Here is a 15,921-nt window from a genome sequence, read left to right on the forward strand (position 1 = left end):
TCTTGTTCGCAGCTACTGCCCCCTACTGGACGGATTCAAGAGACATTATAAAGGGCATTCATTGTGCAGGCGTTTAGTAGTAATGTAAACAAACATGTGGGAGTTATTAATTTAGGAAATGTTTAATTATTATAAAACGTTTTTTTTATTTAGACTAGACTGTAGGTAAGAACTCAGGTAGAGGACCAGCATGCACCTTGGTGCAGGAGCTACTGTAGGAATTTCTTTTTTTGTTTGTTTTGCTTATTGTCCCAAATAAACCATCTTTATCATCCATAAGACTTTATTTAAACTTTACAAATGATTTATTGGAATAAAAGGAACAAGCAAACAACAAAGTTACTAATACAGAATTACATTAGTAATTAGTACATCAGAAGTACAGATCTTTTCAAATGGCCACTTCAAGACATATTTACAGTGGCTGGTAAAGTGCCAAACAAAATGAAAAGGGGTGAAACGCTTTTACAAAGCTTGAGACTAACTTACATTTTTTAAAAATCATTTTATGAAACAAATGAATAAATACAATACACTTTGACGAAGGGCAAACAGATTTATTTAAAAAAGCAAATTAACAAGATGAGAACACTTTTAGAATCTGATTTTGTTTTTATTGCCAACACATTTTTCTCAGCCATCCTTGATAACTCACTAAACCATCAATCACTTCCATTTGGTACATTCCTTTCCCGGTAAGATCCTGTTATCTGTACATTTGTTTTAGTGGTGATAACTCTGTTGTATTATGTTGTGTCATTTATGAAAATGAGCAAATTAATCATACATTGAACTGTTAGAAGTTAAACTCTGCAAAGAAGCAATACGATGAAAAGTGTGATGTTTGCAACATGTTCCATAAAAAAAAAAGACAAGTCATTTTGGTAAATCATATGTCACTTTAATATCATATTCCATAAAATATTCAATAATTACACAAAGTCCTTTAATTTCTTCAGAGACCCTTCAATAGTTGTGAGCAGCGAGTACCTTCTGGTAACATACGCAGACGGTAAAATGAGTTTTCCACCAGGGTTGTCTGCATCTCTGTACAGACAACGAAGGCAGCTTAATGGGAACCATCACAAAGAACTGAAAAAACAAACAAACATTTAAATGAACACACCCACACCTGACCTTTTGTCTAACATTTCTCCGGCAGTAATTTCACAGTAGTCTATGGATAGGCACGGCAGCACTTAAAAAAAGTAAATATCAAACATCTAACCTCCTTAAGGCGGCGGAAATGCAGAGTATCCTGAGTGCTTTAATATTAATTATGTTTTTTTTTTTCATTTTTAATGGCCTTCACCTTGGAACGGGATACAAGTGCAACTCCTGTTTAAAAACAGTCATTAAAAACTTCTCTGTGCTCTGCGCCGCCGTCGCCATCTGTAAGAAGCTTTCCTTCATGTTTCTGTGGTTTCAACGTGTGCAAGTGTGGCATCACAATAAACATCCCTACCTCTATTGCAGCCTTAATAAAAACATTAGTGCTGATGATTTAAAAGAGTCAAGTACCAGGTTAGGTGTTTTTAATGTTGATATAGAGCTAACAGTCTGTATCTTTTGGACCGGCCTGTTTATCAGTAAGCACGAGCACAGACTGCTCCGTGTTCACGCCCTGCTTCGATGCATCACAGGAAGAGGATGAAGTATCTAGTGAGAGCTCAGCCGTGATCTCCTTCTGCACTACAGCAAACTGGGCTGTGGCTTCATCCAGCTGAAAATGAACAGCTTGGACCCACTCCTGCAGCTGCATGTTGAGAGCATCCATCCCTTGGTCGAGCTTCTCCTGTCGGCCTTGCAGCTCTTGTAACAGGTGTTGCGTGTCATTAGCGATCTGCAGCCTCTTGGCCCTGACGGCGGGAGCGCGCTGACGCAGCATGAAGCCGTCAAACTCCTCTGGGCTGAGGTTGAGCGCTGGTCCGTCCAGCTTTTCAATGAAGGCCACAGCACAAGACTAAAATGGAGAGAGCATGGGGAAAAGGCGTTGAGAAGAAAAGAAACCTGCACATGGTTTGACCTAGCTTGAGCTAAACTTCTCATTTAAGACGAGGTTTACCCCCACTGAACATCCTAAGTAACAAACGGACTGTTCTCATGTGTGATTCAGAGTCGACTTTACACCCAAACTCATCAACCTAGCAGGTGCAACATGCTACTGGTGTGTACGCTGGATGAGTAAGTGTGCTATAAACGTACCAAATTTGTGAAATAGTAGCCGCTCTCTCCTGCCATCAGACTGTGAGGGAGTCCAAAACGAATCACATACTGCATGTTGGAGTGCAGACGAGGTGGATTCGCCTTCAGCACCACGTAAATCAGGCCCGACAGGAAGTCGTCAGCATTGGCGGGCTCACTGTTCGAGGAGGAGAGCCCTTCAAAGACATGTTGACTGCATTTGGACACACATGCCAGTTTGTCCTGCGGAGCTCTTTTGGCATCCATTTCAATGATGGCTGTTAAAAAAAACAACAACAACATGAGCATCTCAGTCAAAATAATGAGGATTCCACAACTCACACAGAATAAGAACCGTTGTTTAAAAGTCTGACCAAGGTGGGTGCAAATGTTTTTTAACCCCCCCTCAGTCATTTATTAAGCCCCGTTTCCACCAAGCAGTCCGGTTTGGTTCAGTCCGGTTTGGTCCCCTTTGTTTGGTAAGCAGCATGTAATGCAGAGAGATCGCTGCGTGTGACATCAGCCCAACATTAAACATTCAAGAAGACCAGGGACACAGTAGACAAGGGACCCTTAAAAGGTCGGATCGGTACCCTTGGCACCCCAACAGAAGGTTACCACAAAACCAGGACACTATGGATCTCTGATTTTGGGTCAATTACCAACTTTAGAGGGTGGAAACGCCAAATAAATGGGCACCATACCAGACCGAACTGAGCCGGAGCGCTTGGCGGAGACGAGGCTTTAAAACGTTGACGTGGAGCTGAACGACCATTCATGCTCACACTCACACCTTCAGGCCATTTAAGTCACATAAAGAGAAGTGTACTGAACTCTATGAGGAAGTCTGAGTACCAACACATCCACAGGGACAACATTTAAAATCCACACGAAAAGGCCCCTGAGCCGTCTGGGTTCAGACCATGAAAGCTTCTTGGTCTAAACTCCCCTTGAGTAACACTTGCCTCTGTATTTGCACATTTTCTGGTGTAAACATCTATTTTTTGTTTTTCTTTATTAGATTGCTATTTTGATGAAAACTGTTTTCTATAGTTTTTTTATATATATTATTCACCTGTTTAACTGGAGCAAACCCAGAAATGACGTCTCACACTTTGACCCTACACGTGGTGTGATAATCTTGAACAGGGAGATACGTCTCTCCTCAAGGAAGCAAATAAAAGCACATTTCCTTGAGTCGGCTCCTCACCTGTTATGGCAGGCAGAAAGGGGTCGCCTGTGACTGGAGTCTGTTTGTCAGGAAAAGGAACGCTCAGCATCTGTGGAGTCACCCAGCTTAAGGAGCTGCAGAGAGAGAGTAAAGCAGGGAGTTAGACCAGACGTTTTGATCACATACAGAAAACACGTCTCTTCCATGTGAGCCTTACCGTATCCTCCTCTGCAGAATGAGATCCTTCTGCTCATCATCGCAGCTGTCATGGCAGAAAACCCATTTGTGCAGCCGTGTCATGATCAGCTTCTCCACATGCTCCATTATCTGAGTGACCTGAGCCTCAGGGAAAGCTGGAATAATAATAATTAAAAAAAACTCAAAACACATTAAATACCGTCATGTTTTCAGTAAAGGCAGCTTCAAATACAATCAAAAAAAAGATTTCTACTCACTGCTAAAATATTCAGCGAAAGACTGGTAGAAATCTTGCACAAGGTCTGACTGCTTCTGTACCGGCAGATGCTGTAAAGACGAGAACCAATGAGCTGTGGTTTATCATCAAGTAAATGATCAATGGACTTGAGCTTGTTTAGTTCTTTTCTAGTCTTCTGAAAATAAAAAATACCACAGGTCACACCTACACATTCACATCCTGACGGCAGAGGCTGCTCTGTAAAGTGTCCATGAGAAGGACGACCGACACTACCACTGATCCACAGCCACATAAGAGTTCCTTTAACAGATACGTACGTGATAAGCCTCCATTGTGTTGAGGAAAGCTGTACATCTGGACTGCAAGCGCTGAGAGGAAGGGCTTCGGAGGATCTTCAGGAAACCGGTGAAGTCGCCGGGCTCAAGGCTCTGAAAGGCTTTTAATACGTTCGCTTGGCTTTCAGGAGACTCTGCAGGGACAGAAAAAAAAAAGTTGTTATCCCTGAAAATACATTTATGTTCTTTCAACTGAAACATTCAGAACCAGAGAGACATTTTCTAAACACTTTCTCCATCACTGCAAGGAACAAAATATCCCCGGAGACACCCAGGTTCTATCTGTTATTTATCAATACATTTAGACATTGTTACATCTAACTAAAATGCAACTGATGTAATGAATGTTGGACTTCCAGTCAGGGCTGATTTTAAGTCCTTGACCGGTTTTGGACCTTGAGGTAAAGTCCACCTCTCTACAAACATATTTAGCACAAGGAAGCCGTCCAGTGTGCTGGACAAGAAGGAAAGTGTTTACTGGGTCTTGATGTTATTTCACAATAAGAACTAGATATTATGTCCTCAGGTTGCCCGGGGGAAATCCTATTAAAGAGTGTTGGTAAGTAGTGCACATTAAAAAAATGAGAACAATCTAAAAACTGCTTGTTGTCATATCATGTTCATTCTGCACGACAAAAAGAATATAGAAAAAAAAAATAATCTGCTCCCTCTGCTACCTGACTCAGCAGTTTGGAGTGTTTATATTCAAGTCATTTGTTTGTTTTTTTATTACGTTTAGCTTTACCTTCAGGCGACATAGCTACATTTTATAGCAGATACTTTTTTTTGGCCCGGATGGAGTCGAGTCGAGGACACTGAACTCGTCTACCTTGACGTTTCGGAGGCGATGGGCTGCCCCAGAAGAGTCTCCTCATCGTGTTGATTCGGCGACCTTTCTCTGTGCTTTTCTTCTCCTCGAATTTGGAGAAGGTGAGAGGTGTTCCATCATTGGTCGACCTAGAAGATACAAAAACACTTGGCACCGGATAGAAATACGGTTTGAACAAATGACACTTCAGTTAGCCTGGTTTGAAATGTTTTAAAAGACACTCATATCAACAGACCTTTAAGCTCATGAGTCCGTTCATAGATTGGGAATCGTTTTATTGTCAACATAGAAACATCAGCATGTAATCGGTGCTACAAACTAAAATATTATTAAGAATATTATTAACATGCTCTCTATTGTCTATTTGTGCAAAAATTGATCCTGTAACTTTGACGTTTCCAGCCTGTGTTATTTTGTCTCCACACAAACCTCTTGTTATTTTTTCTTCATCTTGTTAAAGCCGACTAAATATGAAGCAGTCAAAGCTCTCTTACGTGAGGCTGATAATCGATGGTTTTACCTCGTGTCCTGTCTCTGGTCAGCGGCTGGTCGCGCTCGCTCTCTCCAGCACTTGGAGCAGAAACCTTGCCACGCAGGGTTTCCATAATACCCACAGGCGTTCTTGCAGAGCAGCTCCTGCTGAGAAACTCGGATTCCTCTCTGCTTATCAGTCCACATTGTAGGATCTTGAATGCTTCTCCCACCTAATGGAAAAGAAAAAGACTTCACGTCAACCACAAACAATGTCTCTCAAAGTCAACATGCACATTGTAACTCCTGAGTAAAACCAGTTGAAGGTTTAAGTAGATGCAGCAAAGAAGAATAAAAGTTAAATTTGTAGTAGTTTGTCTTCCAGTAGCTTTAGAAGAAGTTTCCACCTACACTTGACAGGGAATAAAGGTTTGAGCTACCTCGAAAAGAAAAACAAGAAAAGAGTGTTTACCCTCTTGATCGTGCACAAGTTATTTTCATCCTTTAAACTCTCTTTTAAGACCGGCTATTTGCTCTATAAGCTATTTGGAAAACTTTTTTTTACAACATCTAATGCGACCTGGAGCTGAATTACACTTTATACTATTGAACTTTGGATCGTGTTCCCCATATTTAAAGCACTATTAAGAGTTTCTGAAAGTTGATTAAAGTTGTTGGCTAACGAGCTCGGCGGTTGCTGACAGTCAGCTGAGGGGATCAGAGATAATGCTGCATTCAAGTGCTCGCTCGGGCGGTACGAATTTTCCCGAATTTGGGAAGTCGATCTTTTGTAGCAACAAACATTGTAGCATAGTTGATTATATGCAATACGTGAATTAATCAAAAGTATTTTAACATTAACACAGCATATTTTGCCACTCATTATTTTCCGAGGTGTTGTTCCTTAATTTAGCAGGTGTTTGTGGGCATTATATAACTCGGAAACTCGTTTTTCCGAAAAGTCCGACACTAACTGAATGCACCGCAAGAGCCACCGGCGGCTAATTAGCAAACGTTGTGTCGATAAAACACAGTAATTAAACTTTGTGTACCTAACTTACACCGACCAATGAATTCAGACTCTGTCGCCGCTTGCTCCTCACCTGTCAGCTTCCTCCTTTATCGGAGTATCCTCCTATTTCTCCCCGTTGTGTCCAAACCGTTTAAATCCTTTCATAACTTGGAAACGCCGCCGATAAACAACCAATTCTCCCTCCGGCGTCGACGGGATTACGCGTTAACAAGAAAAAAAAGGGTGAAAGTTATGACTAAATGTAAAAACAAACTTGATCCGACCAGAGCCAGGCCGTATATATCAGCTGCTTCAAAACTAGTGCAACCGGAAGTACGTCATCGAAACGTACAAGTGGAACCTTTTAGGTTAAGGAAGTAACCCCGGTTCTCTGAAACAATGAGTGCTCCTACTGCTTTTTCAGTGGTGTATGAATGTGTATGAACTTTAAGCTGCACACTAGCATGTAGTAATAATAATACATGTGTTTAATATAGCGTTTTTCTAAATACCCAAAGATGCTTGACAAAAAACAAAACAAAACAACAATCAATAAACAAAGCATATATGATCAATGAAAGGGGGAAATATTGGACTTAGTGATTGTAAGCAATGTATAAGAGCCCCCCCCACACTCACACACACTAATATGTTTTGGCGTTTCCAACCTTTAATGAATTGAAAATTGTGTACAATTGTGTACAAAGTGTACAATTTATGCAATATATGTTTATAGCTCTAAACTATCCTCAGAAGATCATGTGGTCCCAAGACAGTTGGTGGTCGGCCCACAACAGTGAAAACCAAAACACTCATTAGTCGTGTTTTAGCTCCAAACTGTGTTCATGGGTCCCATGTTTTCCTATGAACAAAGTTTGAGTAATGAGTTCAGAAGATATTGTATAGAACTGTTTCACTTCTCCAACTTTTAAAATTTCTTATCAAATATACATAGTGCACCTTTAATATGTACGGAAATGAAAATGTGATACTGCACAGAAATGATGTATGTTTAATATGTAAAGGAAACGGAAGGTGGGCGTGTGATTATTCACTGTACTTCAGGTAAACATTTACATTTTATTAATTTAGACTACTAGTCATTTTCTGAAGATATTGTTATATGTGAAAACTATAGAAGTTACTCGATGAAACTTGAGCATCTTCATATCTCGAGAAGTCATTATTAAAATATTATGAGCAGAATAACTCCTGCAGCCGAGCTGAATGCAAATCTAGAGCGACACTCCTCCCTGTCACCCCTTGGCCAGGTCAGAGAAGCAACATACACACATATACACATACATGTGCAAAGATACTTTAAATTTAATTCATTAAGATGTCATCATTATTATTATAATTAGTAGTAGTAGTAGTGGTAGTAGAAGTAGTAGTATTAATGACTTGTACTTTTATTTTGAAATAAATGCCCGGAACATCCGCTCGCTCGTGGTCCTCTCTATCGCTCAGCGGTTACTAGGCAACGAAATACATCAGCGAAGCAGTATTGTAAACGGCTGGCTTAGCCTAACGTTGTAACAATCGTTTAATGAGAAGAGACACGACGACAAAAACAAGGAGAAACAAATACATCAAACGTCCCCCCCCAAAAAAAAAAATCGAGGTGTAGTTCGACATCATGGCTGAAGCTGAAGTTAAAGAAGAGTGCGTGAATGATTCCGGGTCAGAACCAGAGGCTGAGTTCGTTCAGAAGAGCAGACAGTCTGACGTTTATTCTGCAACGGCAGAAACACTTTTCTCAAAGAAGATGACTCAAACCAAGACACATGCACTGGTTAGTACATCTTTGTTTTTTCTCATTGTAGTCTTTTTTTTGTTGTTGCTTAAATTAGTAATATTTTGTGTGACAAAAAAAATATTTCAAATCAAAAACTCTTATTTGTTCGATGGTAAAAATGTTTTTGCTCATAATTATCCTTAAATTACTGATAATAATAAGGTATGTGCATGTATAGCATAGATGTTGACAAAGTGCTTTGACAAACAAATTAAAGACAAGAAAGGACAATAACAAAAAAATAGTCAGATTACTGAAGTCAGCAAAAATAATAGAATTGATACAACTGGGAGGTCTTAGATAGATCAATAGATATTTAACACTGAAACATAAACTGTAGGTAATATGTTTAGTAAAAATGTTATGTGTCATGTCCCTGAATGCTGCATATTTTCTGTTAATTTAGTCACTAGATTGGATGTTTGGAAGGAATCCAGAACTTCCTCCCTTCATTCTGCAAGACCACGATGATCTGGTGGTTCTCTATGCTGGAGCTCATGTCGGAGTCATTTACAATCACACCTCAAACTCCCAGCACTTACTTCAGGTACAAATCTGTCCTGTAAAATTTGACTTATGGAGAAAAAAAAAATGTAACAAGAAGGAGAGTTATAGTGACTTTAAGAATAATTCATTGAGCATTCTTCAAGGAAATGTCTTATAAATACTGATGTACTGATGTCTCTCAGTTCCTTTTAGCATCTCACGAAGATTCAAAAGTTATGTTTACATCTTCTCCAAATGAAACTGCCAATTCTTTTGTGCAGTCGAGACAATGTGCAAATGCCTGCTTGCAATTTTTGGGAATCAGAAAACAGAATTCATTGACATTTTAGGACCTATTGTTTGTTAAGTTACCGATATAAAGATTTGATTTTTACACATTTTGCTTCAAAGTTTAAAATTCTGTTATCGTCACAACGCTAATAGATACCTTATTTTATAAAGTAATAAATAGGTTGCAAAGGAGGTATTTTTAATTGTACTCTGTATGTTCTCCATCTGCTCAGGGTCACTCCCACAACATCTCATGTATATGTGTGAGTGAGGACAGACGCTGGATTGCCACAGCTGACACTGGCCTGAAAAGCACAGTGATGATTTGGGACTCCTACTCAGGGTAGCTCTTGATTTAACGAGCATCAAAGCGTATGTTGTATAGTTTTGTCTGCTGTTAATGAATCCAGCATGTCTGATCAATATTCCAGCATTCCTGTGCACACAATGTTTGATTGCCATCCTAAGAGGGGCGTCGTCGCAATGGCCTTTTCAAGTGACACAAAATATCTGGTAACCCTCGGGGGTGAGGAAGTTCAAGTGAGTATGACAGCACGATTTGAGTGAAGGGGAATAAATGCATCATTGTGCATTACTGATCCAGGTGGAGGAGTGACAGGTTTTTATACGTTGTTTTGCCAAAGAAGCTTCTTCAGAGCTCTGATAATGATTTCAATGAAACAGACACAGTCAAAGGAGAATAGTCTGATTCTGCTTGACAAGGGGGGGTCTCACCCAGGACTGACATGGCTGGTTTGTAATCAACAACTGATCAACACAGCAGCCAGACCAGCACTGAAAACAGTTCCTTTATTCTTCTGTTCATTTATATACATTAAAGAAACATATTCCAAACATGAGAGGACAAAATGCGTTTGTCTTTCTCAGGTCACACCTGGCCAGAACAATGATCTTTTTGTGTTTTATATGGTAAACCATCATCCATCATGATGTCTTATTGGCCTTGGAGAAAGCCAGAAGGAATGTCAATCTGTTTCATGTCTATTAAAAAAAACAGGGGCTTTAAGTGTTTTGAAAATGCACGCCTTGTCACATTTCAAAATATTGCTATACAGTATATACTGTACATATTGATGCTATGTCTTTATCGCATCTTCTCAAGAATACAAAGTGGGTTGTATTTGATGAAATATCCAAAGAACTACACTCTGTTTAAAATCTTACAACAACAGATATACAGGCACAAAGACAGCTGAGAGGATATGCTAACTGTCTGTGAATGTATGAAACAGTAAATGTCTTTGTGGAGCCTATTACTGTTTACAAACCCTCTTTAACTGTTCTCAGCACCTGTGTATTTGGGATTGGACAGATAAAACAGAAAAGCCTTTGTGGTCCACTGAGCTACATCCTGACTGTGGTTTCCATGTGAGTTATTTTCATTTTTTTTAACAATGAAATGTCAGCACCAGTTTATGGATGTAGTATTCAGGGGTTCAAATTGTTTGTATGCTGGATTGTTTTTCCAGGATTACATCATTTTTAATCCAAATGACAGCAGTCAGCTGCTCAGCACAAGTGAAAGCCAGGTGTTATTTTACAGCACTGTAAGTCCTGTTTTATTTCTGTTACCTAAAAGAAATACAAAATGTTTGTTTACTTTAATAATCAGCTGGTCCTTTTCAGGCCCAGGGAATTCTGCAACAATATGCCCTGCAACTGAACCAGGTAAAGATCCTTCTAAACATATCAGACGAGATGTTTTTGTCTTTTATGGGAACTAATATATTGATAAATACGGTCGTTCAACTGTCAATTTCTGCAGCTGAATGATGCAGCAGGGAGTGAATATGACGCTGACATGATCGCTTGGCCTTCCCCTGAACCAACTGCAGCTGTCGGCATGTGTGGGCACTCTGTGTTTCACTGGAGAGCGCCTCAGGTCGTAACAGTGACAGCAAGAGGCAGTTTTTTGGTGTGGAATGTGATGAGAGACATTGCTGCAGACCAAGACGTCCCGGAAAGGAGATTCTGGGTCATCGAGCCTCATAGAGTTCCAAAAAAGATCACCGCGTTCACTGTGGCCGACAGGTAGCCAGACTAACTCAGAATAATTCATCGTTAATGCTTTTTATAAAAAACACCCTCAATGTCCTAATTTCTCTGTTTTGTTTTACACCACAGTTGTTTCGTCACCGGGGATTCCCAAGGCCATATCACGTTTTATAACGAACTATTCTTGATTCTCACTGTGTACTCTGACCTACACCTGGATGCTATTGTTTCCATTACCTTTTCCAAAGATTGTACAGAGGGATACTTGCAGGAATACACTCTGAGGCCAACACCCTTTATCTTCAGGTAGTAACCACCCGCCAATATAAAACCTCAGAAGTCTGCTGTGTTCTGTGCATTTAGCCGAGCTGTCCTCCTCCTCTGCAGGAACTTTGTCGTCTCTACACACAGTTCCAAAGTAGTGCATGTTAATGCACAAAATTGCAGCCCTCTACTCCTCCTGGATGAGGACAGCGAGCATGTGCATGCTGTGGCCTGTCACCCCAAACAGCCCGTTGTGGCCATGGGGAATGACGGGGGTGTTTTGAAAGTGTGGGATTATGACAGCAAAGTGATCATCTGCAGCCGAGTCTTTGAGACAGAGATGCACATACAGTGTCTCTCTTTTGATCCTGAAGGTTAGCCTGACAAACACACATGATAGCAGTTTACCCAGCTGATGTTTGAGTTTGTTATATGTCATTAATCTGAGGCCTTTTTTTGAACAGGGTCATACCTGGCAGTTGGCTTTGGCAGTGGGGCTGTTCACATACTGAATCCCAAAACTTTGCAAAGTGTTCCGGAGGAATGTTTCCACTTCAGAAAAGCTGGCATCCATCACATCACTTTCTCCACTAACTCCAAGTATTTTGCTACAGCGGTGAGCAAAAGTTACTAAAGTTACGGTTGCCCTAAGCGGACATACATCAATACGTCATTCTCTCTCTATTGTCCTGTGATAAAAAAAAGAAGTAATTTCTGGTTGTTTTCTTGAGAGCTTGACTTATATGTCTTGTTTTGTCGGTACAACAAAGCACATTTTCTCCTGATAGCGGGATAATGTTCTGGCGACCTCGAAAACAAAACAATAAGGCTGACCACAATGTTCGAGCAGACCACGACATGCCAAGATGCCTTAAACAAATTGATTATGTTATTTCTATGTCTACTTATTAAGCTTTTGCAACTGTGGGAATAGGAGATAAATGAGTCAAGATCTGGAGAAAACAACCTGAAACTGCTCGTCATCACAGGAAAACAGAGTAAATGCAATTCATGGATGCATGACTGCTGAGGGCGTGCTTATAATGATCAACACGGTTAAGAAACACTAACATGTGGCCATAACAATGCATGGCAATTATAGTCTCTCATAAATCATTTGACTTTAAGTTTGACTTGTGTGTTTAATTTCCCTTTTCTCTGTCAGGATGATGGAAATGCAGTGACGGTGTTCTGGTTATGGCCTAATGAAGGTTTGCCTCGTTGGACGCATCTGGGCAGATACCAGTCTCACTACAAGCCCATCGTAGACCTTCTTTTTGGTGTACACCTGGACAGCCACCGACCCAGACTACTCTCTCTGGGAATGGACCGCCGGCTGGTTAGTGTGCTTTTTACAATGTTAACGGTCTGTGGAGGTTTTTTTTTTTTTTCTTTCTTTTTTCTCATACCTCTTTGTGCTTGTGTGGGTTTGAATCTTAGGTGGAGTACGATCTGGAAAACAGCGACATCGATGACCTTCACATCTTGAGCTCGGAGCGCATCGAGCAAAGTGCCGTGCCGACGTGCATGACTTGGTATCCTCCCCTCAGCGCCGAGCAATTCCTTCTGGTCGCCTCTGACCAGTACAAGATGAAACTCTTTAACAGCACCACCAAGATGTGCAGGTGTGTGAAACCCTCTGATACTTCTTTAATCATTTCTCAAATGTTTGTCATAGAAAATGAGTAAATTATTACTTCTTTTTTTTTAAACAGGAAGACGCTCCTCGGCCCAACATATGACTCTCCCATTAGGAAAGTAGTCGTCCTCGCTGGGTCCAAAGTAAACTCATATTACCTGGCGTTCATCACAAAGGATAAGGTCAGTGCGGGGACTCCTTTGAGTCTTTTTATTTTCAAATCTGCTTCATTGTGTTCTATTAAATAATCCAGCCTGAATAATAGACATTTGGGCTGCAAATATTTTCTTTGAAAACATCTGACAAAAGCCAAGCCTGGTCAGAAGACTTTATGTTTTTGTTGAAAAAAGGTTTTGTATTGTATATTTAAGGGTTAACCTTTGTCAGGGAGGGTTGTTATTTGTCATGTTTAACTTGCTGTCTTTTCTCTTTTTAAATCTCTTTTGTTTGTTGTCACAGTTCAAAGAAGGCCCATTAGAAACGAGAGAAGTAGTAGATTTAAAACTATAGAAGAAAACAAGCAGTCAGTCTGGGCATAGCAATCACGATGTTTTGATCCCCTTTTTTAGATTGTAGTATTAGAATCATCATATTGAGATGCAGATGTATGGCAAACGCTCTGATTCTCTGACTGCTCCATTCTCACACCTGGAGCCTTTGAGTTATAAACACCAAGCCAAGGCTCCACCTGCTGTTCCACGTTGGAATTACATGCATTAATACAAAACAACGAGTGACCTTGTCTCATGCGTAAAATAAAAAACAACACCACAAATTCCACCAAAAACTCCAATCACCCCCCGAGGACTGTGTTGTTCTTCCAGTTGGGTCTTCAGATTTTGCCTCTGGACGGGAACCCCTACAAGTCCAACGCTCTGATCTGCCACCCGACAGGGACTTCTGCTTTGACCTGCTCCTACGACGGCCGATTCATCTTCACCGCAGGAGGATCCGACTGCACCGTTCTGTCGTGGGAGATCAACATAAAGTAATGTTTGATGCAACCCGCATTAAAGCTAAAGGGAAGCGTGAACTGGTGATAATCCTTTGTTTGTATTTATTCAGCGGTCTGGAGGCAGCAGCTGCTTTGGGAGGAAAAGACATGGAGCCCTTTTACAGTCTTTTAGAGGGAGGCAGAGACGGCAAGTTCTTCAGGGTGAGAAAAAGTTTGACTTGTCTCGATGACACAGATGATTCCATTTACTCTCAAGAAGAAGCTTCCACAGCACTGTTAGGGTTTATATTCTTTACTTGATATTATTACCATGGTTTTATTAAAACGTTGGTTTTTCAATGCAGTGGTGGAAGGATTCTCTACTCATCCTTTGTTGCATTGATCCTTTGCACATACAGCAGATTTGACAATAAAGTTGCTTGTCTTTTCAGTCTTATAGAGGTCCACATAAGATGTCAGAATTGACTTGGCGTTAATCTGGAACGATTCTCCATTTATTTGAACTTTTCTTCCTGTAGGAGATGGAGGACTTTTTCTTGTTCTGCCAAATCCGTCATCAAGGCATTGACTCGATGGAGAAACGACAGGTGTCGGACAAAATCCCTGTGTCAGAGGTGCCATCGCTCATGAGAGCTTTGGGCTGCTTCCACACTGAGCAGGAGGTACAGTATGTGTGAATGAAGCAATCATCTTTTTTAATAACATTCTCATTTAACTTGCACATTGCTTTTTCTACATGTTGTTTTTTACCAGATAGAAGACATGCAAAATGAGGTCAAGTTCAGCAAGTATGAAGAAACTGCCAAATATGTGACTGACATCGACCTGGAGGAGTTCATCAAGCTGTACGTCAACCACCGGCCCACCTTTGGCATAAGTCTCGATGAGCTTACGCAAGCTTTTCAAGTCCTCGGCAGCGGTGATCATAAAAGTCAGCCCGCTCTGCAGAGGCATGAGCTGCTTGATGTCCTGCAGGCTCGAGGTACGCTGCAGGCTCTCCACACAAAATGATGAGTCTGCTTGTTTTGGTGACATAACTGCAGGATGTTGCGTATTTAGTTTAATAACAACAATAAGTAGAACGAAGCTCGATCCAAATGTAACTGGATTTTGCAAATGTTTCACCTCTCCTCCGAAAGGCTTCTTCAGTTCCTTTCGGAGGAGAAGTGAAACGTCTTCAAGATCTTCAATTAGGTCCAGTTGGATCAAACTTTGATTTCCTATGACCTTGATGATCAAACTTATACAGACAATAATACGTTTAATTGTTCGGTTATCCTGGAAGTTTCCTGTATTTTGATCAGATTTATGGTAACATTTCTGATTTTTTATTTACTTGTTTAGTATGTTTGGCATTTGCATGATTTTTTTTCCTCCTTTTCTTTGGTCATTGGGTAACTCTGTAGGCACGCTGAGGTTTTAGATGCAGGTTGTTTACTGACACAAAAGAGGCAGCAGGAGCCGGGATGTTCTTTGTTCTTCTGTTTGCCAAATAACTCTTAAAAGACGCACAGTGTTGCATGGGCTTCTTCAGCCAGTGGATCAGTGGCCATTTGATAATGTGAAAATAATCTTTATTTTGCTCTTCACTTTGACAGGAGAACACATGACTGAGGAAGAACTGGCAGAATATTTCACCACACTGTTGGGACTCAATGAAGATGAAGAGGAGGAGGAGGAAGAAGAAGAAGGAGGTAAAGTAAAGTCTGAAAACATTATCTAGTAATTGCAAGTCACAGCTGAAAAACATAACGTCATGTTGTGCACGTGTTTGTGTGTTTGTGTGTGTCTAGGTGAGGAATATTCACTGCAGTGTGCGATCCCAGAGACGATATCTCTGCAGACGTTCACAGATCACATCCTGGGTTTCCCGACCTCTGCAGAGCAAAGAAGTCTGTTTCCTCCCCGAAAGTGATTGTCTCCTTTTTTTGGGGAAATTAGTAAAGCCTTGATAATTTTCCACACAAGTCGAATAAATGTCTATAATGCTTTATTAAAGAAAATAAATCTAACAATCAAAAGAAATACAGTTTG

General features: G+C 40.6%; 2 protein-coding genes across 3 annotated transcripts; one reads left to right on the forward strand and one right to left on the reverse strand.

Annotated features, from left to right (window-relative positions):
• Positions 1-879: 879 nt before the first annotated feature.
• On the reverse strand, positions 880-6,795 carry LOC306829243 (rab5 GDP/GTP exchange factor-like). Of its 2 annotated transcripts, none has more exons than XM_079352193.1 (9): positions 6,530-6,795; positions 5,476-5,659; positions 4,956-5,083; positions 4,109-4,260; positions 3,811-3,880; positions 3,573-3,708; positions 3,395-3,489; positions 2,206-2,462; positions 880-1,963 (listed from the first exon to the last, which is right to left on the reverse strand). In XM_079352193.1, exons 2-9 carry the CDS (start codon positions 5,631-5,633, stop codon positions 1,553-1,555), a joined length of 1,407 nt encoding a protein of 468 aa, XP_079208319.1. In that variant the 5' UTR covers positions 5,634-5,659; positions 6,530-6,795; the 3' UTR covers positions 880-1,552. The 2 variants fall into 2 exon arrangements, with proteins under 2 accessions (XP_079208319.1, XP_079208320.1); XM_079352194.1 differs by lacking the exon at positions 6,530-6,795 and adding an exon at positions 5,899-6,147.
• A 1,102-nt stretch (positions 6,796-7,897) lies between these two features.
• Positions 7,898-15,625, forward strand: cfap251 (cilia and flagella associated protein 251). Its single transcript, XM_079347270.1, has 19 exons — positions 7,898-8,233; positions 8,643-8,783; positions 9,247-9,356; positions 9,445-9,553; positions 10,322-10,402; positions 10,504-10,581; positions 10,661-10,702; positions 10,800-11,065; positions 11,159-11,335; positions 11,417-11,667; positions 11,758-11,909; positions 12,459-12,632; positions 12,734-12,918; positions 13,009-13,114; positions 13,757-13,920; positions 13,998-14,088; positions 14,406-14,549; positions 14,641-14,869; positions 15,486-15,625. Exons 1-19 carry the CDS (start codon positions 8,078-8,080, stop codon positions 15,608-15,610), a joined length of 2,781 nt encoding a protein of 926 aa, XP_079203396.1. The 5' UTR covers positions 7,898-8,077; the 3' UTR covers positions 15,611-15,625.
• Positions 15,626-15,921: the final 296 nt, after the last annotated feature.

This window comes from Symphodus melops (genome assembly GCF_947650265.1).
Source record: "Symphodus melops genome assembly, chromosome: 1".
In the NCBI taxonomy this organism is placed as follows: Eukaryota; Metazoa; Chordata; class Actinopteri; order Labriformes; family Labridae; genus Symphodus; species Symphodus melops.

What these genes read in the sequence shown, in the direction of transcription:
- LOC306829243 (XM_079352193.1), bottom strand. Translation starts at nt 5,633, where the DNA reads ATGTGGACTGATAAGCAGAGAGGAATCCGAGTTTCTCAGCAGGAGCTG. An exon ending in ACACAATGGAGGCTTATCAC is followed by an intron (nt 3,881 to 4,108) that starts GTACGTATCTGT and finishes TCGTCTTTACAG; the next exon opens with CATCTGCCGGTACAGAAGCA. An exon ending in CTTTCTGCCTGCCATAACAG is followed by an intron (nt 2,463 to 3,394) that starts GTGAGGAGCCGA and finishes TTTTTTTAACAG; the next exon opens with CCATCATTGAAATGGATGCC.
- cfap251 (XM_079347270.1), top strand. Translation starts at nt 8,078, where the DNA reads ATGGCTGAAGCTGAAGTTAAAGAAGAGTGCGTGAATGATTCCGGGTCA. An exon ending in CCAACACCCTTTATCTTCAG is followed by an intron (nt 11,336 to 11,416) that starts GTAGTAACCACC and finishes CCTCCTCTGCAG; the next exon opens with GAACTTTGTCGTCTCTACAC. An exon ending in GCTTCCACACTGAGCAGGAG is followed by an intron (nt 14,550 to 14,640) that starts GTACAGTATGTG and finishes GTTTTTTACCAG; the next exon opens with ATAGAAGACATGCAAAATGA.